The 21,910-nt window shown below is 39.7% G+C and overlaps 2 protein-coding genes and 1 non-coding gene across 4 annotated transcripts in view; 1 reads left to right on the forward strand and 2 right to left on the reverse strand.

Moving 5' to 3' along the window:
* IGF2BP3 (insulin like growth factor 2 mRNA binding protein 3) overlaps nt 1–10,385 on the forward strand; it is a 123,151-nt gene extending 112,766 nt beyond the window's left edge. For both annotated transcript variants that reach the window (XM_069461986.1, XM_069461987.1), the window contains 5 exons: nt 2,259–2,375; nt 5,596–5,670; nt 8,268–8,399; nt 9,088–9,201; nt 10,287–10,385. In XM_069461986.1, the coding sequence (XP_069318087.1) occupies nt 2,259–2,375; nt 5,596–5,670; nt 8,268–8,399; nt 9,088–9,201; nt 10,287–10,385 (537 nt within the window). The remainder of the gene's footprint in view (nt 1–2,258; nt 2,376–5,595; nt 5,671–8,267; nt 8,400–9,087; nt 9,202–10,286) is intronic.
* LOC138377753 (small nucleolar RNA U13) lies at nt 4,903–5,006 on the reverse strand. The gene has a single exon (XR_011231902.1). It is a non-coding gene; the product is annotated as a small nucleolar RNA U13 (small nucleolar RNA).
* Nucleotides 10,386–13,247: 2,862 nt separating the features above from the next.
* Nucleotides 13,248–20,862, reverse strand: MALSU1 (mitochondrial assembly of ribosomal large subunit 1). The gene is made up of 4 exons (XM_069462113.1): nt 20,558–20,862; nt 19,147–19,325; nt 14,707–14,788; nt 13,248–13,454 (listed from the first exon to the last, which is right to left on the reverse strand). Exons 1-4 carry the CDS (start codon nt 20,802–20,804, stop codon nt 13,261–13,263), a joined length of 702 nt encoding a protein of 233 aa, XP_069318214.1. The 5' UTR covers nt 20,805–20,862; the 3' UTR covers nt 13,248–13,260.
* Nucleotides 20,863–21,910: the final 1,048 nt, after the last annotated feature.

Here is a 21,910-nt window from a genome sequence, read left to right on the forward strand (position 1 = left end):
AACAAAGGCAGCATTCAAATGTCACAAATGTCTTAACTGGAATTCAACAGAATGAGCAGGAGCCTTTTTATATGGTAATATAATATGATCAATTTTGCATGTTCAGGTCCTTTGACTCAGTTCTACTTCTAAGAATATGCAATAGAAGTATTTGAACAGGGCACGAAATTTATGTACAAAGATTTGATTGAAGCGCTTCATGAATTAGCTGAGAATTGGAAACTGTGCACACAAGCTCTAGGGGTGAGATAATCAACTTGTGGTGTATCTACTTGAGGGAATATTCTATCAGTAGAATGAGGTAGGGACATATGAATGACATGGGCAGATAGCCAAGGTGTGTAGTTAAGGTCAAAAAGCAAATTAGAGTGGTATTTGTAATGTGCTCCTGTTCGTTTCTTTAAAGCTTTAAGTTAGTGCATTTTTTCCTCTATGTCTGCCTGACCTTTTCGTGTCTTTATCTTTTCACTGGGTTTTTGTCATGCTTTCTGAGCATTTGGCTTGAACTAATTAGTAAAACTGGGAGTGGCACTTTTTAGGTAATTAGTTGACTGTGGAGTTACAAGTTAACTGGTCAGTGTAAGCTTTTCTGATTGACTTCGGTAATGGAATGGCTTACTCCTCTGTACTTGGGGTCTGCTGCTGATCATTGGTCTCTCTGGAGATCTGTGTCTAGTGCTCTGTTCTCTGCCTCTACTCTGGACTTACAGGAGGTAGATGGAACCATTAATGCCACTGGTGATTTTTTTGTGTGGTAAGAGTGGTGATGGCATTTGGCAAACCAACATAAAATGGCAAATTTTGTTTCTACATCTAGTAAAGATGTCAGAGCCCAGTGTTTTTCTTTGACAAAGATTTTCAAAACTGCTTAAAATGATCAAATTCTGAAGATATCCCTAGTACCTGAGACTTTGGAAAGCAAAACTGTTAGCATGCTTTTGTTAAAAATTTCAGAAGAGTTTTCGTTTAAACAGGAGCTGGTTTTGTGGCTGTGTGTACTGATTACAGTATTGATGGATTAACCTGAGTATTTGGGAACTGAATACATAGCAGGTAATAGGAATATAAGAAGGTTCAAGAGAGAATCCTGTAGGTATTTCTTACCAAGTAGTTTGTAATATCTTCTATTATTTCTAGAAATGTTGGCTTATTGGATGTATATAATGGTTTTTTAAAACAAATGCATATTTATTCTTTATCCAGTTTTTTGTGGCTCATCTTAAAATATTTCTTGGAATAACTTTCTTGGAATTAACTTACCCTTGTGAAAGTGTTTTTCTATTATTGTTAGAAGGTGAAATATAAGCCACAAAAGCATATGCACTGCTTGTGCACTTTAGAACTCTAAAGTTCTAAACTTTCGTTGGTTCACTGGTAACATTACTGAACCTTGAATTAGCTGTTTTATGAAGCCAGTCACCGTGAACTCTTAAGTAAACGTGTCCTTTAGCCCTCCAAGAATGACTGACTGTTTCAAAAGAGACTCAGGAAGGGCACAACTGGGTTGAGGGTGGGAAGAAGTGAAGAAATGAGGTATACAGATGAAATCCATGTATGAATAACCTTTCAGGTGTTAGCCTTCGAAGTTTTCCAGTTTGTTCATGTGTAAAGTGCACAGGGAAGGCAGAGATGGAAGGAATAAAGAATTCTACAAGAAAGTACCTTATAGCATTTTACCACTGAAATGAATTAGTTCTCTTCTAATCTTGTCCTCTGCCAGGGTGTGATAAGTATTGAATGACAGTGGTAAGATTTCTCACAATTTAGTCATATATAATGAGAGTCAGGAGTGTTTCTCTTAGAGAATGGTTCACTGTGTATGGTTCTAAGAACCTACATAGGTGAGATGTGGAGCTAGTGTCCTTGAATGCTATCATATTTGTTGATGTGTAGCCCAGCATTTCATTTACTCATCAGTAATCTACCTTGTATATGGCAGCATGGGTATCTTAATTTTCAATGTAATCTTGTCCCTGTATTCTAATATGTTTAAACTATATAATGTCTTCCTGTCTTTTAAATCTATAGCACATTGACATTTTAGTTTAAGAAAACTGGGTAGAGAGAAGTGAAAATTTAAATACCAACATTTTCAGGATGAATAATACCAGATCTTTTCGATTTATTGTGGTAGTTTTTTCCCTTGAACTTACCTAGTATTCTTAATGTATGAGAACGTGCCCATCCCAAAGCCAACCTTGACAAAAGCCTGATCTGCAGCAACTAAGCGTGCGTGTTCTGGCTTTCTCTCCTAACAGCAATCAGAGACGGAGACGGTTCATCTGTTTATCCCAGCCCTATCCGTCGGTGCCATTATCGGCAAGCAGGGCCAGCACATCAAACAGCTTTCTCGCTTTGCAGGAGCTTCAATTAAGGTACTGTTCCTGCCAACTGTGGCTCTCCTGGTTCTTTAAAGCAGATTACAGAAACATGAATCTTCTTGCCACTTAATGATTTGAATGGAATGTCATGCATAAAAGTATGACAGAAAACCCCAACAGTAGTTTACACCAGGTAAGTTAACTTGTGTTTCCAGAAAAAGCTGTCCAGATAAGCAATCCAGGGCTGGAGGGAGGCTCTGCCCCACCGGGTGCTCCAACAATCAGGTTTGTTGTCCAGCCAGTAGGAGAGGAGGACACAATAAAGAGCCTTTTTCCCAGGAAAGTCTCCTGTTAGCTGCAGGGATATTTCCACCTATATTCCATTGCCCAGAACTTGGCCAGATGAAGTTGAAGGGGCTCGCAGGTAAATGTAGGGTATGTGTGGTCAGCTAAACATTTTATTAGTATAGAAGGTAGGGTAACACATTTCAGAGGACAACTAATGGTGTCTGCCATAGTAGATATAGTGTGTTCTGAGAGATTCTGTGTTTTAATGTGCTAAGACAATGTAATAATAAACATAAGGGTTGTTTTGTTTTAAGGAAAACAAAGGTTGACAAAAACTTGACATAGATAACTTTCTTCAGGAAAACAGTCTTTCAGGGGTTTTATTTCGGTTATGTTTTATAAATTTTTTTCAAAAAGATTTATGTAAAAGAACATAGTATACTTACCATAAAACCCATAAATCCCACTCCTGGCTATTTATATAAGAGAAATGAAAACTTAGGTTAACACAAAAAACCTGCACTCATGTGTTTATAGCAACTTTATTGGTAATTGTCTTCAAATAAGAGGAAACCAAATATTCTACAGCTGGTGAATGGATAAAGTGTGGTCCATCTTTACAATAAATATTATTACAATACATGAGATTTCTTCCAAATTTTATCAATAGTTGGCTCCTTTTTATTATTATTGAGCAATAAAAAGGAACCAACTATTGATAAAATTTGGAAGAAATTTCATGTATTGTGCTAAAGGAAAGGAATCAGAGGGCACAGACTGCATGATTCCTTTTATATGATAATTCTTCAAAAGGTAGAACTGTAGGGATGAAGAACAAATCAGTGCTTGCTCTAGGAAGTAGAGGTAGGAAGGGGTTGAATATGGGAGAGCTCGAGGAAATTTGCAGGGGTGATGGAACCACTCCATATTTTCATTGTGGTGGTTTTTAATTTACATGACTGCATTTGTCACTTCACAGAGCTGGACATCCAGAGTCAATTTTACTGTATATAAACTAAATAACTAAAAATCGAAACATACAGAAATAGCCCTCATACACTCTCTTGTGGCAAAGGTAACAATATGTGAACACGAAATCCAGCCAAGATAAATGAGTAAAGGAAAGAAGACATGGTAAAAGATCAAGTTGGGGGCCGGGCGCGGTGGCTCATGCCTGTAATCCTAGTACTTTGGGAGGCTGAGGCAGGAGGATCGCTTGAGCTCAGCAGTTCGAGACCAGCCTGAGCAAGAGTGAGAGACTCTGTCTCTATTAAATGGAAAAAATTAGCCAGGCATGGTGGTCCGTGCCTATAGTGCCAGCTACCCAAGAGGCTGAGGCAGGAGGATTGCTTAAGCCCAGGAGTTTGAGGTTGCCGTGAGCTAGGCTGATGCCACGGCATTCTCGCCTGGGTGACAGAACAAGACTCTGTCTCCCCCTGCAAAAAAAAATCAAGTGGTCAACCGGCTTTACTGGCCATGCAACCATATTTCTTTAACATAAGTTTACAGAAGTAGATTTGGTGAGTCTAAGGGCATGTGGTTTTCAGACTTCTGAGAAGATACAGCAATTTATACTCCTAACCTCAATGTGTGAATGCCCTTAGTGCCAGCCCTCCATCACCAATATTGACAAATTTTTTTTTAAGAAAGAAAACTAGCTGGAAAGGTGGAGAATGATATACCTTCTTCATAGGGGTTTTCTGTGAAGAATCTAAGAGCTTGGACTAAAAGCAATTGCATACTTATTTGTTTTATAGAGTCAAAATTAGCTAGTCCCCAGCACAAAGTAGGAATGGTGTCAGTTTGGCTCTAGGTGACAGAAATATTAGCTTTCTAAGGAGGGAGAAAGGATGACTCCATTAGAAATAGAGTTTTGATACAAATATGTAGGAAAAAGTCTAGGATAACTGTATCAAGTCTTGACAGTGATCATCTTGAGTGGTAGAATTTACAACGATTTTACTGTATTTTTGCTTACTGTTACACAGTAACAAAGTGTTTCAGAACTAATTTGCTTCTTGCACAGCAAATACCTAACATTTTTTTCTTTCAAAAGGACTCGTGCCAGCTAGGTCCCCAAATCCTTCCTTACTGTGACTCTAGGGAAATGCTGCTTTCCTCTCCTTTCAACAGTTTCTGCACCATTTCTCTTGCTCAGTTAATGTTTATTTCACATGTTACTCTGAGGGAATTTACTCTAACAGTCTTAAATTTGTGAAATAGCAGAAAAATGTATAAAAACAGCTTAAGAAATTAAGAGTTTTCTTTCTAAATTCTTTTTTTTCCCCTCTCACGTCAGATGGGCAAATGTTACGCTGTCGTCACAGGTTTGAGGGAGGCACATCTCTCACATGCGTGTGAGAACCCAGGCATCACGCCTACGAACCACAAAAGGATCTTATTTCTAAAGTATATGAAAGAGGTTCGGCAGTCTTTTTAACTGGTATTAAAAAGCAGAGCCCTTTTCTGTGGAAGTAGAAAAGATCACGTAGAGCAGTAGCTTCCACACTTAGGGGACAGTTTCCTGGAGTGCCTGTTGCATACACAGGAAGCCCGAGGGTTCTAGACGCAGGTGGGCCAGGGACCCACCTTGAGCCCGCTGGTGTAGTGAACATGGGCAATGGAGGCAGGGCCAGCTCTCTCTAGCTCTACTAGCTGTGTGGTCAGGGGCCAGGTAACTCAACTTCTCCAGCCTTCCATTTCCCCATTTGTAAAGTGGAGGTAATACTTTGTCAGGATGTGGTGCGGATTAGCTGAGACATAGCATGTGTTTTACGTCCGAGCCAGGCACAGTGCAAGAACACGAGATCTAGCAAGAGCCCTAACTGATTAACCCACGTGAATCACAGTCTCTCCATAATTTCCTTCCGGAAGGCTTTTAATTCTGTTGGTCAGTCAGTCGTGCACATGTCAAGCTAGTTGGCCCAAGGTTTGTGTCGATGACACCTGAGAGTATCATAGTCTGTTGTTGATGGGTCTGTTACAGATCGCTCCAGCTGAAGCACCAGATGCAAAAGTGAGGATGGTGATTATCACTGGACCGCCAGAGGCTCAGTTCAAGGTGGGTGCTCTGGAGTATGGGAATAGGTAACAAATGGATACGAAGAATGATAATGCCTTCTTTTTAGGAACTTAGTAAAACGGCTTCTCCCTATATATATTTAATACTCAATAGTATTAATGGAATTCATATCTAAGAGCAGAATAGATTCATATTCAAAATTATATGTCAAAAATCAAAAGCCTTTAATTTTGAGAGTTCTGTAATGGTTTGTTGGGTTTACTTGTTTCGCAAAGGTGAATTTGCTCAAAGCTCTGTTATCATATGTGAAGGCGACCTTAAGACTGAAATTTACAAAGCTGCTGGGTTAACATCCCTTAGAAACTTGCTCCAGGTTTTCCGCTCCTGTCCTGAGATGCCCTGATGTTCAACTAAAAGCCCTGTTTTCCTCCTACCCTTGGATTAACTGTTAGCCCTTGCCCACAGATCTTCCACAAATCACTTGTAATCCTTGGGATTTTAGAGGTAGAAATGGCAGAACTCTTGTGGCATTTGTCCTGTTGTGAACCATTGTGCATATTTATTGGGGTTTGAGGTCTTTGGGGCTGGAATGCCTGACACTGAGCAGCACAGTGATGAAGAGCAGAGACTTGGCAGCCAGGCTGCTGGTTCAAATCCCAGCTGTGCCATTTACCCTGTGTGACCTCGGGCAAGTTACTCATCTGTAAAATGGGGAGCACCTACACCCTAAGGTACTTGTAAGGTTTAAACAATATATAAAGTGCTTAGAATAGTGCCTAACACCTAAGAAGTACAAAATTAGTCTGCTGCTGGTGTTCAGCAGACTCGGTGAATCAGACTAAGATGCCAAATCCATAAATAGTCTATTTTTCTTTCTTTTTTTTTTTTTTTAATGAGACAGGGTCTCACTGTGTTGTCCAGGTTGGCCTTGAAACTCCTGGGCTCAAGCAGTCCTCAGCCTCTCACTTAGCTGGGACTACAGGCAAGCACCACCGCACCTTGCACAAATACATTATTTTTAGTGTATGATTTGTCCCATAAAATTTATTATGAATGTCTTGTTTGTCTTAGATAAAAGCAACTACTGACTTCAGTTATTATGAATTTCTCCAAAACCTATTGTCTTGGTCCTACCATTTAGCAGCTGTGTAAGAGGGCGGCAAGTACTTAACCTTAAGCCTTAGGTTTTTTGTTGTGTTTTTTTTTGTTTTTTTTTGTTTTGTTTTGTTTTAGCTCTTAAATGTGGCTAGTAACAGTGCCTACGTTTTTCTCCACTCTTTTAAAAAAAAACCATCACTTTCTTTGACCTCTCTTTTCTTCAGACCATTTTTTTCACTAAAAATCCAAAGTTGCTTTCACTTCATTTATAGGAAGAATTGGAAACAAAAGGAGGTACTTTGAGAGGTGGGCGCAGTTGGCTGGGCTCCCAATCAGGTGAAGAAAGTTATTCCCTCACAGCAGCCTTGTGGTCCAGGCAGTGTAAATCACAACTCATAATACTGGAAATTGCTTCCTATCCTGAACCTTCAGGGTCATTCACTCTCAGTTTGAAATCTTAAAAATAGATACAAACATGAATTATTACATGTTTCTCCTTGGTGCTTATAATTGGAATTACTATCTTGCAACTCCTGTGATGGTTGTATGATGGGAAATTCAAAGTTGTTACCCTATATCCTCTAATACCCATATTTCACAGTTAAATAAAGCATTTAAGAGAAGCTGTATTGGTTAAATCTCATTTATGTGATCAGTGATAATTACTAATGAATGTTTTATGTTAAAAATATAAAGAATAGTAAACCTAACTAACTGTATTTATTCATATGAATTCAAGAGCTTCTGTTTGTTTTTTTTTTTTTTTTTTTTTGGAGGATGGTGTATATCTCTAGTGTCCTTTTGACTGTGTTAAGATAATTTTTTTTTTCTATAGTCCCCTGAAATAAGTGCAGCATTTCTGGACCAACTCTCAGATGACTTTTTCCTTTGGTGTATACCAAGGCAAAGTAATGGTTGTACGTAATAGATGTTTCTCATGTATAACTTTTAGTTGTATGCAGTAGGTGAGAGGATATGTTGACTGTAAATATCAGAAGTGTGTGTTAACTTGATTTTTTGTAGCCTCTTTATTCAAAAGGGAAACCATTTGGCTAAGATGGAGAAACATGTTTAGACAGAAGATATTCTTAGGTTTTTAACGGGCCCATTTAGACATGAGCCTGGCACAGCTGGCTCTGTAATTCTTTTGTAGTCTTTTTGCTCAAGAGAAATGCAATTAATTTCTCACTGCCAGCATGAGAGGTTTCACCTCTCACAACTGGAGTGCAAATGACCATTTGCCCACAAAAAACATTTATTTTTAGTTACGCTATTAATTGCCTTTAACTGTCTTTGTCAGAAGAATATGGTTTTATCCTTCTTTTGTCAATCAGTTGCCTCACCTGAGATGGGCAATAGTTACTATCAGCCTCCCCAGGGCTTCCTAACTTCTCTTAATGCTGGCCTGAACAACCTGTGAAATTCAGATGTATCACTGCAAAGGGCTAATAAGGATGGATGTGGGCCGTATTTAAAGTTAAATGATCTGTTGTGTTTCATACATGATTGACACTGATAGGATATGTTCTCATCTGTAGGCTCAGGGAAGAATTTATGGAAAAATTAAAGAAGAAAACTTTGTTAGTCCTAAAGAAGAAGTGAAACTTGAAGCTCATATCAGAGTGCCATCCTTTGCTGCTGGCAGAGTTATTGGAAAAGGAGGCAAAACGGCAAGTACTTCAGCAAAACCTGTGCAGTGGTATGAAAGGGAAAACGTTGAAAGGTACTTAGGAGTTCCAAGTCCCTGAATTTTGGCTAATTTATAGAAAGCAGGACCATCTTGACCAAGGTTTGGAGATGATTGCTTTTTGTATCCTGTCTGTTGATGTCAGCTACTGGTCAAAATAATGTATCTCTTTCAGACCACTTTGTGGGAGAGGACTGTCCCATATTCATAAAGGGCATTTAGCATTATTTAGTTGATATAATTTACCTGTTTATTTTTATTTTACAAACAATGATATGAACTGAAAATTTTTAAAAATTTCATCTATAACTTGTTACTTCTATAACTGGAAAAAAGCAAATGGTTTCCAGTCTCTCTAATACATACAGTTTCTAAGTCATTTTCAAAGCTATGTACAGTTTTGAAGTGATTGTCAGCATGTACTTTGGAATCGGACTTTCAGGATTTGAATCTGGTTCTGCTATTTACTTGTATTACTGGGCAAATCAGTATCTTTGGATTAGCCTTAGTTTTAATTATCTTGAAATGGGGATAATACTGATAACTTCATACAATTAGTACTGTCTTAAATGTCATTTGTAAAGCAGTAGCTCCGTGTCTGGCGCCTAGTAAGTACTCAGGAAATCATAGTTTTAAAATTCCATTTAACGTGATTTTTATTTCTCATTCAGGTGAATGAGCTCCAGAATTTGTCAAGCGCAGAAGTTGTTGTCCCTCGTGACCAGACGCCTGATGAGAATGACCAAGTGGTTGTCAAAATAACTGGTCACTTCTATGCTTGCCAGGCAAGTAGGATCTAAAATGATAAGCTCTTTTGCTTTTTTTTTTTTAATTTCAGGATATCATGAGGGTACAAACATTTTGGTTGCACGTTATGACTTTGCCTCGCCCAAGCCAGGATTGGAGGCGGTGCCCTTCCCCATACAATGGTCACCGTGTCCATTAGTTGTGAGTTTACCCACCCCCACCTCCCCAACCCCCAGTGAATATTACTACCGTGTGAGCACCTTAGTGTTGATCAGTTAGTTCCAATTTGATGGTGAGTACATGTGGTGCTTATTCTTCCATTCTTGTGATACCTCACTTTGGAGGATGGGCTCAAGCTCTATCCAGGAAAATATAAGAGGTGCTAGATCACCATCGTTTTTTTTTTTTGTGATTGAGTAGTATTCCATTGTATACATATACCATATTTTATTAATCCACTCATGAATTGACAGGTACTTGGGTTGTTTCCACATCCTTACAATAGTGAATTGTGCCGCTATAAACATTCGAGTGCAGATGTCTTTATTATAGAATGTCTTTTGTTCCTTTGGGTAGGTGCCTAATAGTGCTATTGCTGGATCAGATGGTATTTCTATTTTTAGCTCTTTGAGGTATTTCCAAATTCTTTTCCACAGAGCTTGTACTAATTTGCAGTACCACCAGCAGTGTAAGAATGTTCCTCTCTCTTCACATTCTCACCAGCATTTGTTGTTTTGGGATTTTTTGACAAAGGCCATTCTCACTGGGGTTAGGTGATAGCTCATTGTGGTTTTAATTCGCATTTCTTTAATCATTAGAGATGTTGAGCATTTTTTTATATGTTTGCTGGCCATTATTCTGTCCTCTTTCTTTTGCATCTTTCTGAAATGGAAGTGATTCTCACATGGTACTCCCACCCCATACAAATATTTAAAGTTGTCTGATTGATGTATAACACTTTTAATCTCTTTTTTAGCAGGTGATTTCAGAGACTAGCAAACGCGCTAGTACATATCTTTAATCTTCAAATGGATTTCTATTTGAAGTTGTTGAAATGGAGTAGTAAAATAACTTCTAATAACTTTTGATCAGGTAGAATTTTCAAAGCTCTGTCCTTTTGTAGGTTGCCCAGAGAAAAATTCAGGAAATTCTGACTCAGGTAAAGCAGCACCAACAGCAGAAGGCTCTACAAAGTGGACCACCTCAGTCAAGGCGGAAGTAAAGGCTCAGGAAAACAGCCCTCCACAGAGGCAGATGCCAAACCAAAGACAGATTGCTTAACCAACAGACGGGCGCTGACCCCCTATCCAGAATCACATGCACAAGTTTTTACCTAGCCAGTTGTTCCGGAGGACCAGGCAACTTTTGAACTCCTGTCTCTGTGAGAATGTATACTTTATGCTCTCTGAAATGTATGACACCCAGCTTTAAAAAAAAAAAAAAAAAAAATAAGGGGGGAGGGGAGGGAAAGAGAGGAGCTCTGCACTTCCCTTTGTAGTCTCACAGTATAACAAATATTTTAATTTTTCTTACTGTTCCCCCATAATGCAAGAAATTGGCTTAATGATGCATTCACTAAATTCATCAAATATAAATAGATTGCTCCTAAATCCAATTGGTAAAATTGGATTACAATAATTATCACAGGAACTTAAATGTTAAGCCATTAGCATAGAAAAACTGTTCTCAGTTTTATTTTTATCTAACACTAACATGAATAACCTAAGGGAAGTGCTGAATGGTGTTGGCAGGGGTATTAAACGTGCATTTTTACTCAACTACCTCAGGTATTCAGTAATACAATGAAAAGCAAAATTGTTCCTTTTTTTGAAAATTTTATATACTTTATAAAGATAAAAGTCCAACCGTTTTTTAAAAAATAAATTTAAAATTTAACACCTATCAGCTAACAGGCAAATAATTGAGAAAGAATTTTACTTCTGGCTGGTGACAGTTAAGCTAGAAAATTAATTTCAGGTTTTTTTGAGGCTTTCGACACAGTTATTAGTTGAAAATCCAGTAAATGTTCAAGGATATGGAGCAGTGCCTATATTTGGAGAGCAGCGATACCATTTATTCTTTCATTTATAGTTGGGAAAGTTTTCAGTGGTACTAGCAGAGCAAAGTGGTGGCAGGAGGATTTGGAACGGCTGGTTTAAATGGCTTTAGGAGACTTCAGTTTTTTTGTTTAGCTACATGACTGAGTGCATAAATGCTTTGTGCTTTTGACTATCACTACCTAAAGAAAGTGCATCAATGAAGAGATGCAAGACTTTAAACTGATTGGCAAAAAGCAAGATTCAGCTTATCTTATAGGATGCTTAGTTTGCCAATACACTTCAGACCAGATGGTCTCCACTTTGAGCAGACTCTGAAAGTAATTGCTTTGTGAAGACCAAGGGGTCAGAGATGGTATGACAGTGTTTGAAGGCAACAAAGGGCTACATCTCCACATGCCCAGCACTGTCGTGAGCCTCACTAAGCTATTTTGAAGATTTTTAAGCAATGATAAATCAAAAGAAAGGAAGTCCACCCAAAATATTACATAAAATGTAGTAGGATTTCTGTATACTCGGCAACCAGTTATTTGAAAGTAAGTCAAAAGGTAGAGGATACATGAAAACAGTTTTTGGAATATAATTTGAATGACTGTGACAACATCTGACCTTTGATACTGAACTCGTTTGTCCATTCCTTAACTTGATGGCAAAGCCCCGTTACGTACAATTGTGTGGGTGTGGGTGGTCTCCAAGGCCATGCTGCTCTCTGAATTGTTTTTGTGTTGCATTTGTTAGTAGGGTGATCACAGTCATTAACACTGATCTGAAGGGCATATATAATAACCCTTAAATCAGTTTGCCTCATTCACATTTCAAGATGAATTTCTACACAGACTAGATGTTTTTCTGACGATCAGCATTATCAATTAGACATTTTGAAAATTATTTGAAATGTTTTCAGAAAACCAGTTTATTTTGTAGTTTTATCAAAAATATCATTTTTGTCACTGGATTCACTTAGCAGTCATAATTTTTTTCCATACAATGAATTGCTAAAAAAAAAAATCAGACTGGCTTTCTGGTTGGATTTCAGGTGGGATGTGTTTTAAGGCCAGAGTTCTTCCTCAATATTTGATTTTTTTCCAATATTTGATTTTTTAAGAACACAGGTGCTGCATTTATATCTGCTGGTTTAAATTCTGTCATTTCACTTCTAGCCTTTTAGTGTGGCAAATCATTTTACTTTTACTTAAGCATTGGTAATTTGGTACTAGCTAAGAAATAATTCTATAATTGAGTTTTGTACTCATCATATATGGATCATTCCTCCTCTATAATGTGCCCCAAATGCAGCTTCATTTTCCCAATACCTTGATGCAGAATAAAGTTTTTCATCATTTAGGTGCAGCTTGTTATGAGTAGTGTTTTACTTTTGGTTTTCAAAGGAGTGAATGTTCTGAAGTTTTTCAAACTCCCAACTTAAGAGATTTTTGGTAATACTATGTCAGTCTGGAAATAAGTGTCTACTGGTAAATTAGTTTCTCCAGCCATGCTACTTAATGTGAACCTTGATAATACCTCTGTTGCACATGAACAAAAGAGTACAGTTTTCCCTAATACTTTAGCTTTCTTATGTCATTTGGAATATTCTAGAGGAGTTCAGAAGTCCTTCTAGAAGAATATCCTGGTATTAACCACTGTCTTCTATCAACAACTAAAAGAATATGGAATGGGACCAGTGATGTGGTAATGTTGCTTTAAAAATTTTTGGCCATTTTGTTAAATAGTAAGATTTATATTTAAACAAAACTGATTTTTAAAAATCTGAACAGAGAGCTCAGGTTAAGCACAGGAACCAGTGCTAACGCCAAAAAATCCTGATGGGATTTCAGGTATAAAGGGATCATATTAAAATTTCAGTTTGAATGCACTGATTTTTGGTACAAGTATTAGCTCATTTATGTACAGTCTCTGTATGAAGCATGAGGTAAAGACTTGTGCTAACAGCAATGTAACCAAGGAGATGGATACAGGAGTCATATTTTCCAAGAAGTGACTCAATCCGAATCTGAAATGACTAAAGCAGTTCATATATTTTTATTCACATTTGAACTCCACTGGAGTCAGAGTCAGAGATGAAGTGTCATCTTCTATTCCAAGAATGAAGTCTTCAGGTAATGTCTCAGGTGATATTTGAGCTAACTGGTCATCGTAAGAACGCAGGGTCCATAATTTCTCTAATTCATAGATTTCTCTGGTTTCTGGAAGCATCAAATGAAGCACCATGCTGCCTATCAAGGATGGACAAGAGTTACAATGAAGTTCATTTGCTTTTATTCTCATGATCTCACAACACTCTAGGAACTAGAGCAGTGGTTTGTGAAGTGTGGTTCCCAGATTAGCATCACCTGAAAACTTTTTAAAAATGCAAACTGTGGACCCCATCCCAGCAAGAATACCACAGAAGTGATGCCATGCCTTTCTCTGTGTATCATTTAGGAGGTATGTGATATCAATATGAAACATTACTGGTGACGTTAACTTTATCTAAGTAACTAAAGGTAGCCTGCTAGGTTTTTTCCTGGGAGACAAGTGTCACATTTCTGCACATCCTATGAGCAAAGCACTGACTGCCTCTAGTTCTGGATCATCTTTTCCAAGATGTCTGTATAGTGAATATACTGTCTGCCTCCAGTGCAAAGGGCAGCTTTAGCAACATTTCTCAGACAATTTTTGATGGTTACAATTGGGGAGAGGGAAGGATATTGCTAAACATCCTACAATGCACAAGAGACACCCATCTCCCCTACCCCCAAAACAAAATTACATGGTTGTGACAAAGATGAGAAGTCTGCCTCCTGCCAATTATAAAGGACATGGAAACTATAATCTGATTTCCTCTTACAACTGCGGTGTGTGTGTGTGGGGGGGGGGTGTCATCTGGCCCCTCTGTTGCCCTTATGGGGCCTGGGGTTCAGAAAACCAGTACAAAATTGATAATGCTGGTAACTGCTGTGAGTAATAGATTCTCCTTTGTCTCTAACTCCAGAACAGTCCTGTAACTGGTGGGACAACTTGCTAGCTTGCAAGTAGGATAAAATCTGACTTCTCGTACTTCTCAAGTATCTTGTCGGGAGATGCTTAGAAACTGCACATATTAATACCCCAACTTGTTAGATCTTTACAAAATTTCTAGTCCTCTGCTCTTGTCCTTCACTATACCCAGAACGACCCTCATTTATTTATGGCCGAGGTCACATGTACCCCGGCCCCCAACAGGCCTTCCACCACCACTAAGGGATCTCTGCCATCTGTCGTTCACCTTTTGTCAACCATACTCATATGTGTCTAGTATATCTTTCTCCAGGAGTGCATTATTTAGAGTACTTTGATGAAAATTCACATGTGATATTGTTAAATTTTTAAAGTCTTACATGGAAATGCACTCAGCAATTTTGATCTCAGTCCTTTGGCAACTGGAAATAAGATTGGTGCAATACCAATATTCCCATGAAATATGCCAAGTATGCCAAAATAACTTACCAAAATCCACACACAGCCAGTCATCAGTGTCCTTCCCTTCAATCTTAACATGAGGTTCACTCTTACATTTCAGGTATTTGTACTGGAAAAAAAAAAGGTCCTTTATTAAAGGGAGAGGAGATGGGGGAAATCTCTGTTCTTGATGAGGGTCTGGTGATATTAGCACACAGCTGGTATCATACTGAATGGTAAGCTTTTCCTCTAAGATCAGGAAAAATAAAGATGCCTGCTTTAGCTACTTCTATTCAACAAAGTACTGGAAATTCTAGTTAAGAGCAATTAGCAAGAAAAAGAAAATGAAGTGAAATTATTTGTTAGAAGACACCACAATCTCACATGCAGAAAACCCTGATGATTCCACACACAAAAAATGGTTAGGACTAATAAGCAAATTCAACCGCATTGCAGGATACGGAAACCAATCCACAAAAATTAGTTATGTTTTTATACACCAACAATAAGCAACCTAAGAAAACAATTCTATTTACAATAGCATCAAAAAACAAAAAAAACTTAGGGATAAACCTAACCACAGGGGCAAAAGACTTGTACACGGAAGACTATAAAACATTGCTGACAGAAATTGAAGATGACACCAATAAATGAAAAGATACCCCATATTCATGGATTAAAAGACTTAAAATGTCAGGACTACCCAAAGCAGTCTACAGATTCAGTACAATATCTGTCAAAATCTCAACAACAATTGTTTTTGAAGAAAAAGAAAAATCCATGCCAACATTCACATAGAATCTCAAATAGCCAAAACTATCTTGTAGAAGAATAAAGTTGGCAGTCTCGTGTTTTTTTTAATCTCAAAACTTTTACAAAGCTACAGTAATCAAAACAGTATGGTACTGTCATAAAGACTTTATAGACCAATGGAGTAGAAAAGAGAGCCCAGAAATAAACCCTGGCACACATGGTCAAATGATTTTCGATTAAGAGTTGAAAACCAATGCAAAAGGAGTCTTTTCCAACAAATGGTGGGAAGGAAATGATAGCCACATGGAAAACCTTGCACCATCTATAAAAACTCACTCTATGGACTACATACTTGACGATAAGACCTAAAACTCTTAGAAGAAAACATAGGGGAAAGCTTCATGACGTTGGTTTGGCAATGGTTTCTTGGATATGACGGTGAAGGCACAAGCAACTAAAAAATAATTGGACTTAATCAAAATTAAATGCTTTTGAGTAGATCAAAGGATACTCTTACCAGATATAATGGCTCACCCCTATGAACTTAGCACTTTAGGAGGCTGAGAGGGGGAGGATGGCTTAAGGCCAGGAGTTTGGGAATAGCCTAAGCAACACACCAAGACCCCTGTCTGTACAAAAATTTTAAAATTAGTCAGGTGTGGTGGTGCGTGCTTGTAGCCCTAGCTACTCTGGAGGCTGAGGTGGGAGGATCACTTGAGCCCTGGAGTTTGAGGTTTCAGTGAGCTATGATGCTCTCCAGCTGTACAACAGAGCAAGATCCTGGCCCCAACGAGGGCCGAGGGGGAAAGACACTCAAAACACAAAACTCTTACAACTCGACAAAAATAACAAGCAAAGAACCCCTGATTTTAACACATTGACTGCCACGCCAGAAAAAAAATTTTTCTTTGGGGCCATGGTATTCTATTACAAAAATAGAATAAAAACTTTGAAAATAATGATCCTTTCTAATTTAATGAAAAATTTGTTATTTTCTGTTTTTTTCAATAAAATAGTATGAACACTTGAAAATTAGTAATGTAAAAAGTAATATGAAAACTTGAAAAATAGTTCATAAAAGTTTTTCTTGTCAGGCTTAAGTATAATTTAAAAGTTTATACATAAATAGAAAATGACTAGAAGTCAATACATTTCATCCACATTTTTAGAATTAAATTGTCAATACTAATTGTAACAAGAACATCAATAAGGAAGATTTTCACAAACCAACTGCAAGGTTTTGCTTCCCGAGGCCCCGGGCTCAAAACTAGTGTGAGTTAACTACAACTCACATGGCAGTTAATGTGTTAAAATGGGCAAAGGATTTGAATAGGCATGTCTTCAAAGAATATATACAAATGGCCAATAAGCAAATGAAAATATGCTCAACATCAATAATCTTTAGGGAAATGCAAGTAAAACCGAAATGGGTTATCACTTCACACCCATTTGGATGCCTGTTTTTTAAACAAAAAAAAACAGAAAATAAGTGTTGGGTAGGATGTAGAGAAACCTTTGTCAGAATGTAAAATGGTGTAGCCACTATGGAAGAGTATGGTAGCTCCACAAAAAATTAAAAACAGAATCACCATATGATCTAGTAATTCCATTTCTGGGCACATACCCCAAAAAATTAAAAGTAGGAACATAAACAGTATTTCTACACTCATATTTATAGCAGGATCATTCACAATAGCCAAAAGGAAAAAGCAACCTAAGTGTCCATCAATGGATAAAATCCCAGCTACTGGGTAGGGCTTAGATAACAGGAACACCTGAACCCAGGAGTCTGAGGCTCACTGGAGCCAGTGGCTCATACCACTGCGTTCCAGCCTGGGCAACAGAGTGAGACCTTGTCTCTTTAAAAAAAAAAAGAAAAGAAAATACTGGCACTTGCTACAACCTGGATGAACCTTAAACACATATTACATATTAAGTGACGTAAGTCAGGCACAAAAGGACAAATACTGAAATACCATATGATTCTACTTATAGGAGGTACTTAAGAGGAGTGGTCAAATTCATGGAGAAAGAAAATAGAATGGTGGTTGCCCGGGGAAGAGGGAATGGGGAGTTACTGTTTAATGGTAATTTCTAAGTTGTCTTCTTAACTCCACTGCACTATTACATCTAACAGAGACCCTGTCTAATAACTCTTTTCTGTGCTCTCCTGTTCTCTTCCTTGCTTTCCAACTACTACCACTTTTTTTGGTAATATTCCTCTGCTCGGTCATGTTGCACCAGGACTCCGTGTTCAGCCCCCTTATTTCACAACCCTTCTCTAGGCAACACATCTATTTTTAGTCTTAACTGTCTCCTTTATGATCCATTTCCAACAGGGCAAGAGAGGTTATGTTGCCCTGTAGAATGGTACCATAATCAGCTGGAGACCTCCAAGTACAGCTTCTTCCTTATTCTGATTCATATTCAGTCCAATTGAAAAATGACCCACAGGCCAGGCACAGTGGCTCAGGCCTGTAATCTTAGCACTTTGGGAGGCTGAGGCAGGTGGATCATTTGAGCTCAGGAGTTCGAGACCAACCTGAGTAAGGGCGAGACCCCGTCTCTACTAAAAATAGAAAGAAATTAGCCAAACAACTAAAAATAGAAAAAATTAGCTGGGTATGGTGGCACGTGCCTATAGTCCCAGCTACCCGGGAGGCTGGGCAGGAGGACCGCTTGAGCCCTGGAGTTTGAGGTTGCTATGAGCTAGGCTGACGCCACAGCACTCTAGCCCAGGCAAGAGAGTGAGACTGTCTTAAAAAAAAAAAAAGAAAAAAGAGGCCAGGCGCGGTAGTTCATGCCTGTAATCCTAGCACTCTGGGAGGCCGAGGCGGGTGGATAGCTCGAGGTCAGGAGTTCGAGACCAGCCTGAGCAAGAGCGAGACCCCCGTCTCTACTAAAAATAGAAAGAAATTATCTGGCCAACTAAAATATATATAGAAAAAATTAGCCGGGCGTGGTGGCACATGCCTGTAGTCCCAGCTACTCGGGAGGCTGAGGCAGTAGGCTCGCTTAAGCCCAGGAGTTTGAGGTTGCTGTGAGCTAGGCTGATGCCACGGCACTCACTCTAGCCAGGGCAACAAAGGGACACTCTGTCTCAAAAAAAAAAAAAGAAAAGAAAAATGACCCACCTTCCCTCAACTAGACCTGTGAATTCACAGGGCAAGGACTACATCATTTTCATTTTTACCTTACCAATATTCAGCACAGTGCTTGGGAACACAGGACATGCTTAAACACTTAAACAATAGGCCACCACTGTCCAACAGAACGTTTTTGTAATTATGGAAATGTTTTATGGCTAATATGGTAGCCATTAGCCACATGTGACTACTGAGTACCTGAAATATGGCTAGTATAACTGTAGAACTGAATTTTTTATTTTAATTTATAATTAAATGGGCACATGCCACTAGTGGCTACCATATCAGACAGTGCTACTCTAGAACTCCTTCTGGCTTACCCTGTCTCCTAGCTTGCCTCAAGTTATTTTTTATTTTTTTCCTTGTGGTCACAAGAGACAAGAATAGAAATATCCTAATTCTGTAGGACTGGATATTGGTTCCCATACCTTTCACTATCAAAGAACATAAAACATTATGCAAATTCTGAAAATTTGGGTTTCTTATGTAACCTCACATGATGAGTTTACTCTTAAATGTTGCTCCTCAGCCCGATGCACTGACTATTCCATTCAGTTAATGATCCAAAAGAGAAAGGAAAACATCCTACCATTTTCACAATGTAGTAGGCCATGGCATGCAAGTGTCGGGTGGAAGTTCCACTACTAATCACAAAGTAATCTGTGTATTTCATTTCTGGAGGAACCTTGATCACACAAATGTCTCGTGCATTCTCTTGCCTCAGTAGTGAAACCATCATATCGATGTCAAACTTGGGACCAATATGATCTGAAATGCACAAATATTTATGTCAGATGGCCAAGTAGAAGACAGACTTGTATGCATCAGAGATGGAGGCAGCTGACAGTGAAACTGCTCCTCCATAAGAGTATTTAGATCCAAAATGTTTTGAAAGATGGCAGGGCCCAGGCCTCCTGGAAGCTGAACCTGGGCATCATTATCATATAGCACTGTTCAACTTTTATTGTCAGCGTGCTCACGTCACACAGTGCCACTATACAGTCTTTGCTATTACCATATGCGAGCAGAACCACACATCAGTGACAAATAACTTTCTAATCACTAGTACTTGAAATGAATAAGCACCTCAAACACAGAAAGGCTATACAAAGAGAAACAACAGCACAGAGTGGTGATGAGGGGATATCCCAGGACATCTTAAAATCAATCTCGGACATAAAGGGTCACAGTACCAGAAAAGTGAGCTGAAAGGGCTCTAAGGTACTATCTGGTCTAAAACCTTCAACTGAGAGATGACGAAACAAGCCTAGTATAATTAATTAGTGTGGCCTAAGATTAATCAATGAGGGAGCTAAAATTTTAAGTGATTCTCACTTTGAACCCTCAAGTTTTTCTTATAAAGCATTTAGATTGTTAACTGCTATCTATAAAAATCTAATTTTTTTCCTGTGGAGATTTAGATATTCTGCTCTTCTGCTTGGAGTATTATAGCCTGTACAGCTCTCTTAAGTTTTAAAGCTGACTCCAAAGAACCTAATAGCTAAGTCCGCTAAGACTTCTCTGTCTCATACTCTTAACCTTCTCAGGTGTGATCTGTTTACCATCTCTCAAGTTTCTAAAAAGATTAGCAATAATTAGAGGATCTTAACTTGGACCCATCCCCTACTAGCGCTTCTTATCGACCCCTTAGCCCTCAGCCCCTGGCTCGCTCTCAGAATCCTCACGCGCTAACAGTCCCGACAAATCCATTTCCCAGGACTCTAGGAGGAGCGTGAAGGGGGAATGAGGACGGTGAGGTGGTGGTGCCAAAGGTCCGGACAACTAGGGTTTGGGATACTACAGTTCATCTCTTGCGTTCACAGATTCTTAACTGTGAAACGAGAAGGTTGGCGCCAACACCCAAGTCCCTGCCAGCTCTGGATCTGCCGAAGTTTTGTGACTCGCGAGAACGGCATTAAGAAGGGAACCCAGGGCCACCTTAGCCCGGACCCGGTTCCTGGCTGCCCGGAAAAGACCACTTTCGCTCTCAACGCCAGTACCTGCTGCGCTCAACTCTGGGCGTCCCTCGCCGTCCGTCCCCTCCGCCTGCTCCTCCAGCCCGGGCCCATCGTGCAGGCCACGCACAAGGCCGGGGGTCAGGCAGGCCCAGCGGAAGGCTGGTCCCGCAGGAAGCCGTTCCACGGCCAGCAGCCCAAGCCGGGGCCGGGTTCCAGCCGCTACCCGGAACAGGGCTCTGCGCCACAACAGCGTCCCGAGCCGCCGTGCCACACGGCCACCCGGGCCCATTGCCGTCGGCGGCGCGGGCCAGGGCTGCACAGAGCCGGAGTAGGCTCTGCGGCTTTCAATTGGCCGGGTCAACCGGTGCGGCACGGAAATTCTACGTCAGACGCGTGGGCGGAGTCAGGATCCGAAGGCCGGGCTATGGGCGGAGTCTGGAGGCCGTGAACCGGAAGCGCTGACTACAGATTAGGCTTCGTAGGGAGAGGACGTCTGGGATTGATTGCCCACCTGACGTTGCCCTGTGTTGTAGTGATGCTCTACGCCGTCGTGTGCTCGCTCTCTCTTTTATTTTGGTCTGTGTCCGTGCGCTAAATATAAGCCTCAGAAAGGCAGAAATGTTTGTTATAACTGTTCTCTGCACAGCGCCTACTGAATGTATAGAAGTTGCCGCTGTTGATTAGACTGGAATTAGGATGCGTAATTTTCTACCCTCTCTCATTACCAAAAATATTCAAGATTCCCTTGCCAGTTTGAAATCCCATGAGAAAAATATATTATCTAGTCTAGGGTGGGGTGGGAGGCAGAGATGCAAAGGACCATTTGGAAAACGTTCTTAGGTTAGCCCTCCATCTACACCACCTGTATGGGAGGAGTTTCCACCAATAGACACACCTGGGGACCACCTCGGTGAGAATCAGGCATGCTGAGGTGCAGCTACACTATTAACTCACAGGGCTTGAGGACTGAAAAAGACCCAGAGGGGAAAAATTGCTCAGGGCCACATACTTAGGGCCAAGCTAGAACCAGAAACTAAGTTTCTGAACTTAAGGACTGATAATTTATAAGAGGAAGGCTCCCTAGAGTGGATAGTAAAAGGGGGCAGATATTCCAAATGCCTGGAACAGTGCCAAGCACTTACTCAAAAATGTTTGATACATTATTTTAAAGAAATAAACTCCAGTTAGTCCTAGCATTCTGGGGAGGCTAGCTTGAGGTACTAAAAATAGAAAAAAAAAAACATTAGCGGGGTGTGGTAGTGCACACCTGTAGTCCCAGCTGAGAGGCTGAGGCAAGATCACTTGGCTTGAGCCCAGGAGTTTGAGGTTGCTGTGAACTAGGCTGACGCCAGGGCACTCTAGCCCAAACAACAGAGCAAGACTCTTTCTAAAAAC

The sequence above is a fragment of the Eulemur rufifrons genome, chromosome 29 (genome assembly GCF_041146395.1).
Source record: "Eulemur rufifrons isolate Redbay chromosome 29, OSU_ERuf_1, whole genome shotgun sequence".
Taxonomy (NCBI): Eukaryota; Metazoa; Chordata; class Mammalia; order Primates; family Lemuridae; genus Eulemur; species Eulemur rufifrons.

Bases quoted from the DNA above. Each gene is read 5' to 3' on its own strand.
- MALSU1 (XM_069462113.1), bottom strand. From the start codon at position 20,804: ATGGGCCCGGGTGGCCGTGTGGCACGGCGGCTCGGGACGCTGTTGTGG. The intron at 14,789-19,146 runs GTAGGATGTTTT...TTTTTTTTCCAG, and splicing joins CCTACTACATTGTGAAAATG to TACAAATACCTGAAATGTAA. The intron at 13,455-14,706 runs GTAAGTTATTTT...CATCCTTGATAG, and splicing joins CTGGCTGTGTGTGGATTTTG to GCAGCATGGTGCTTCATTTG.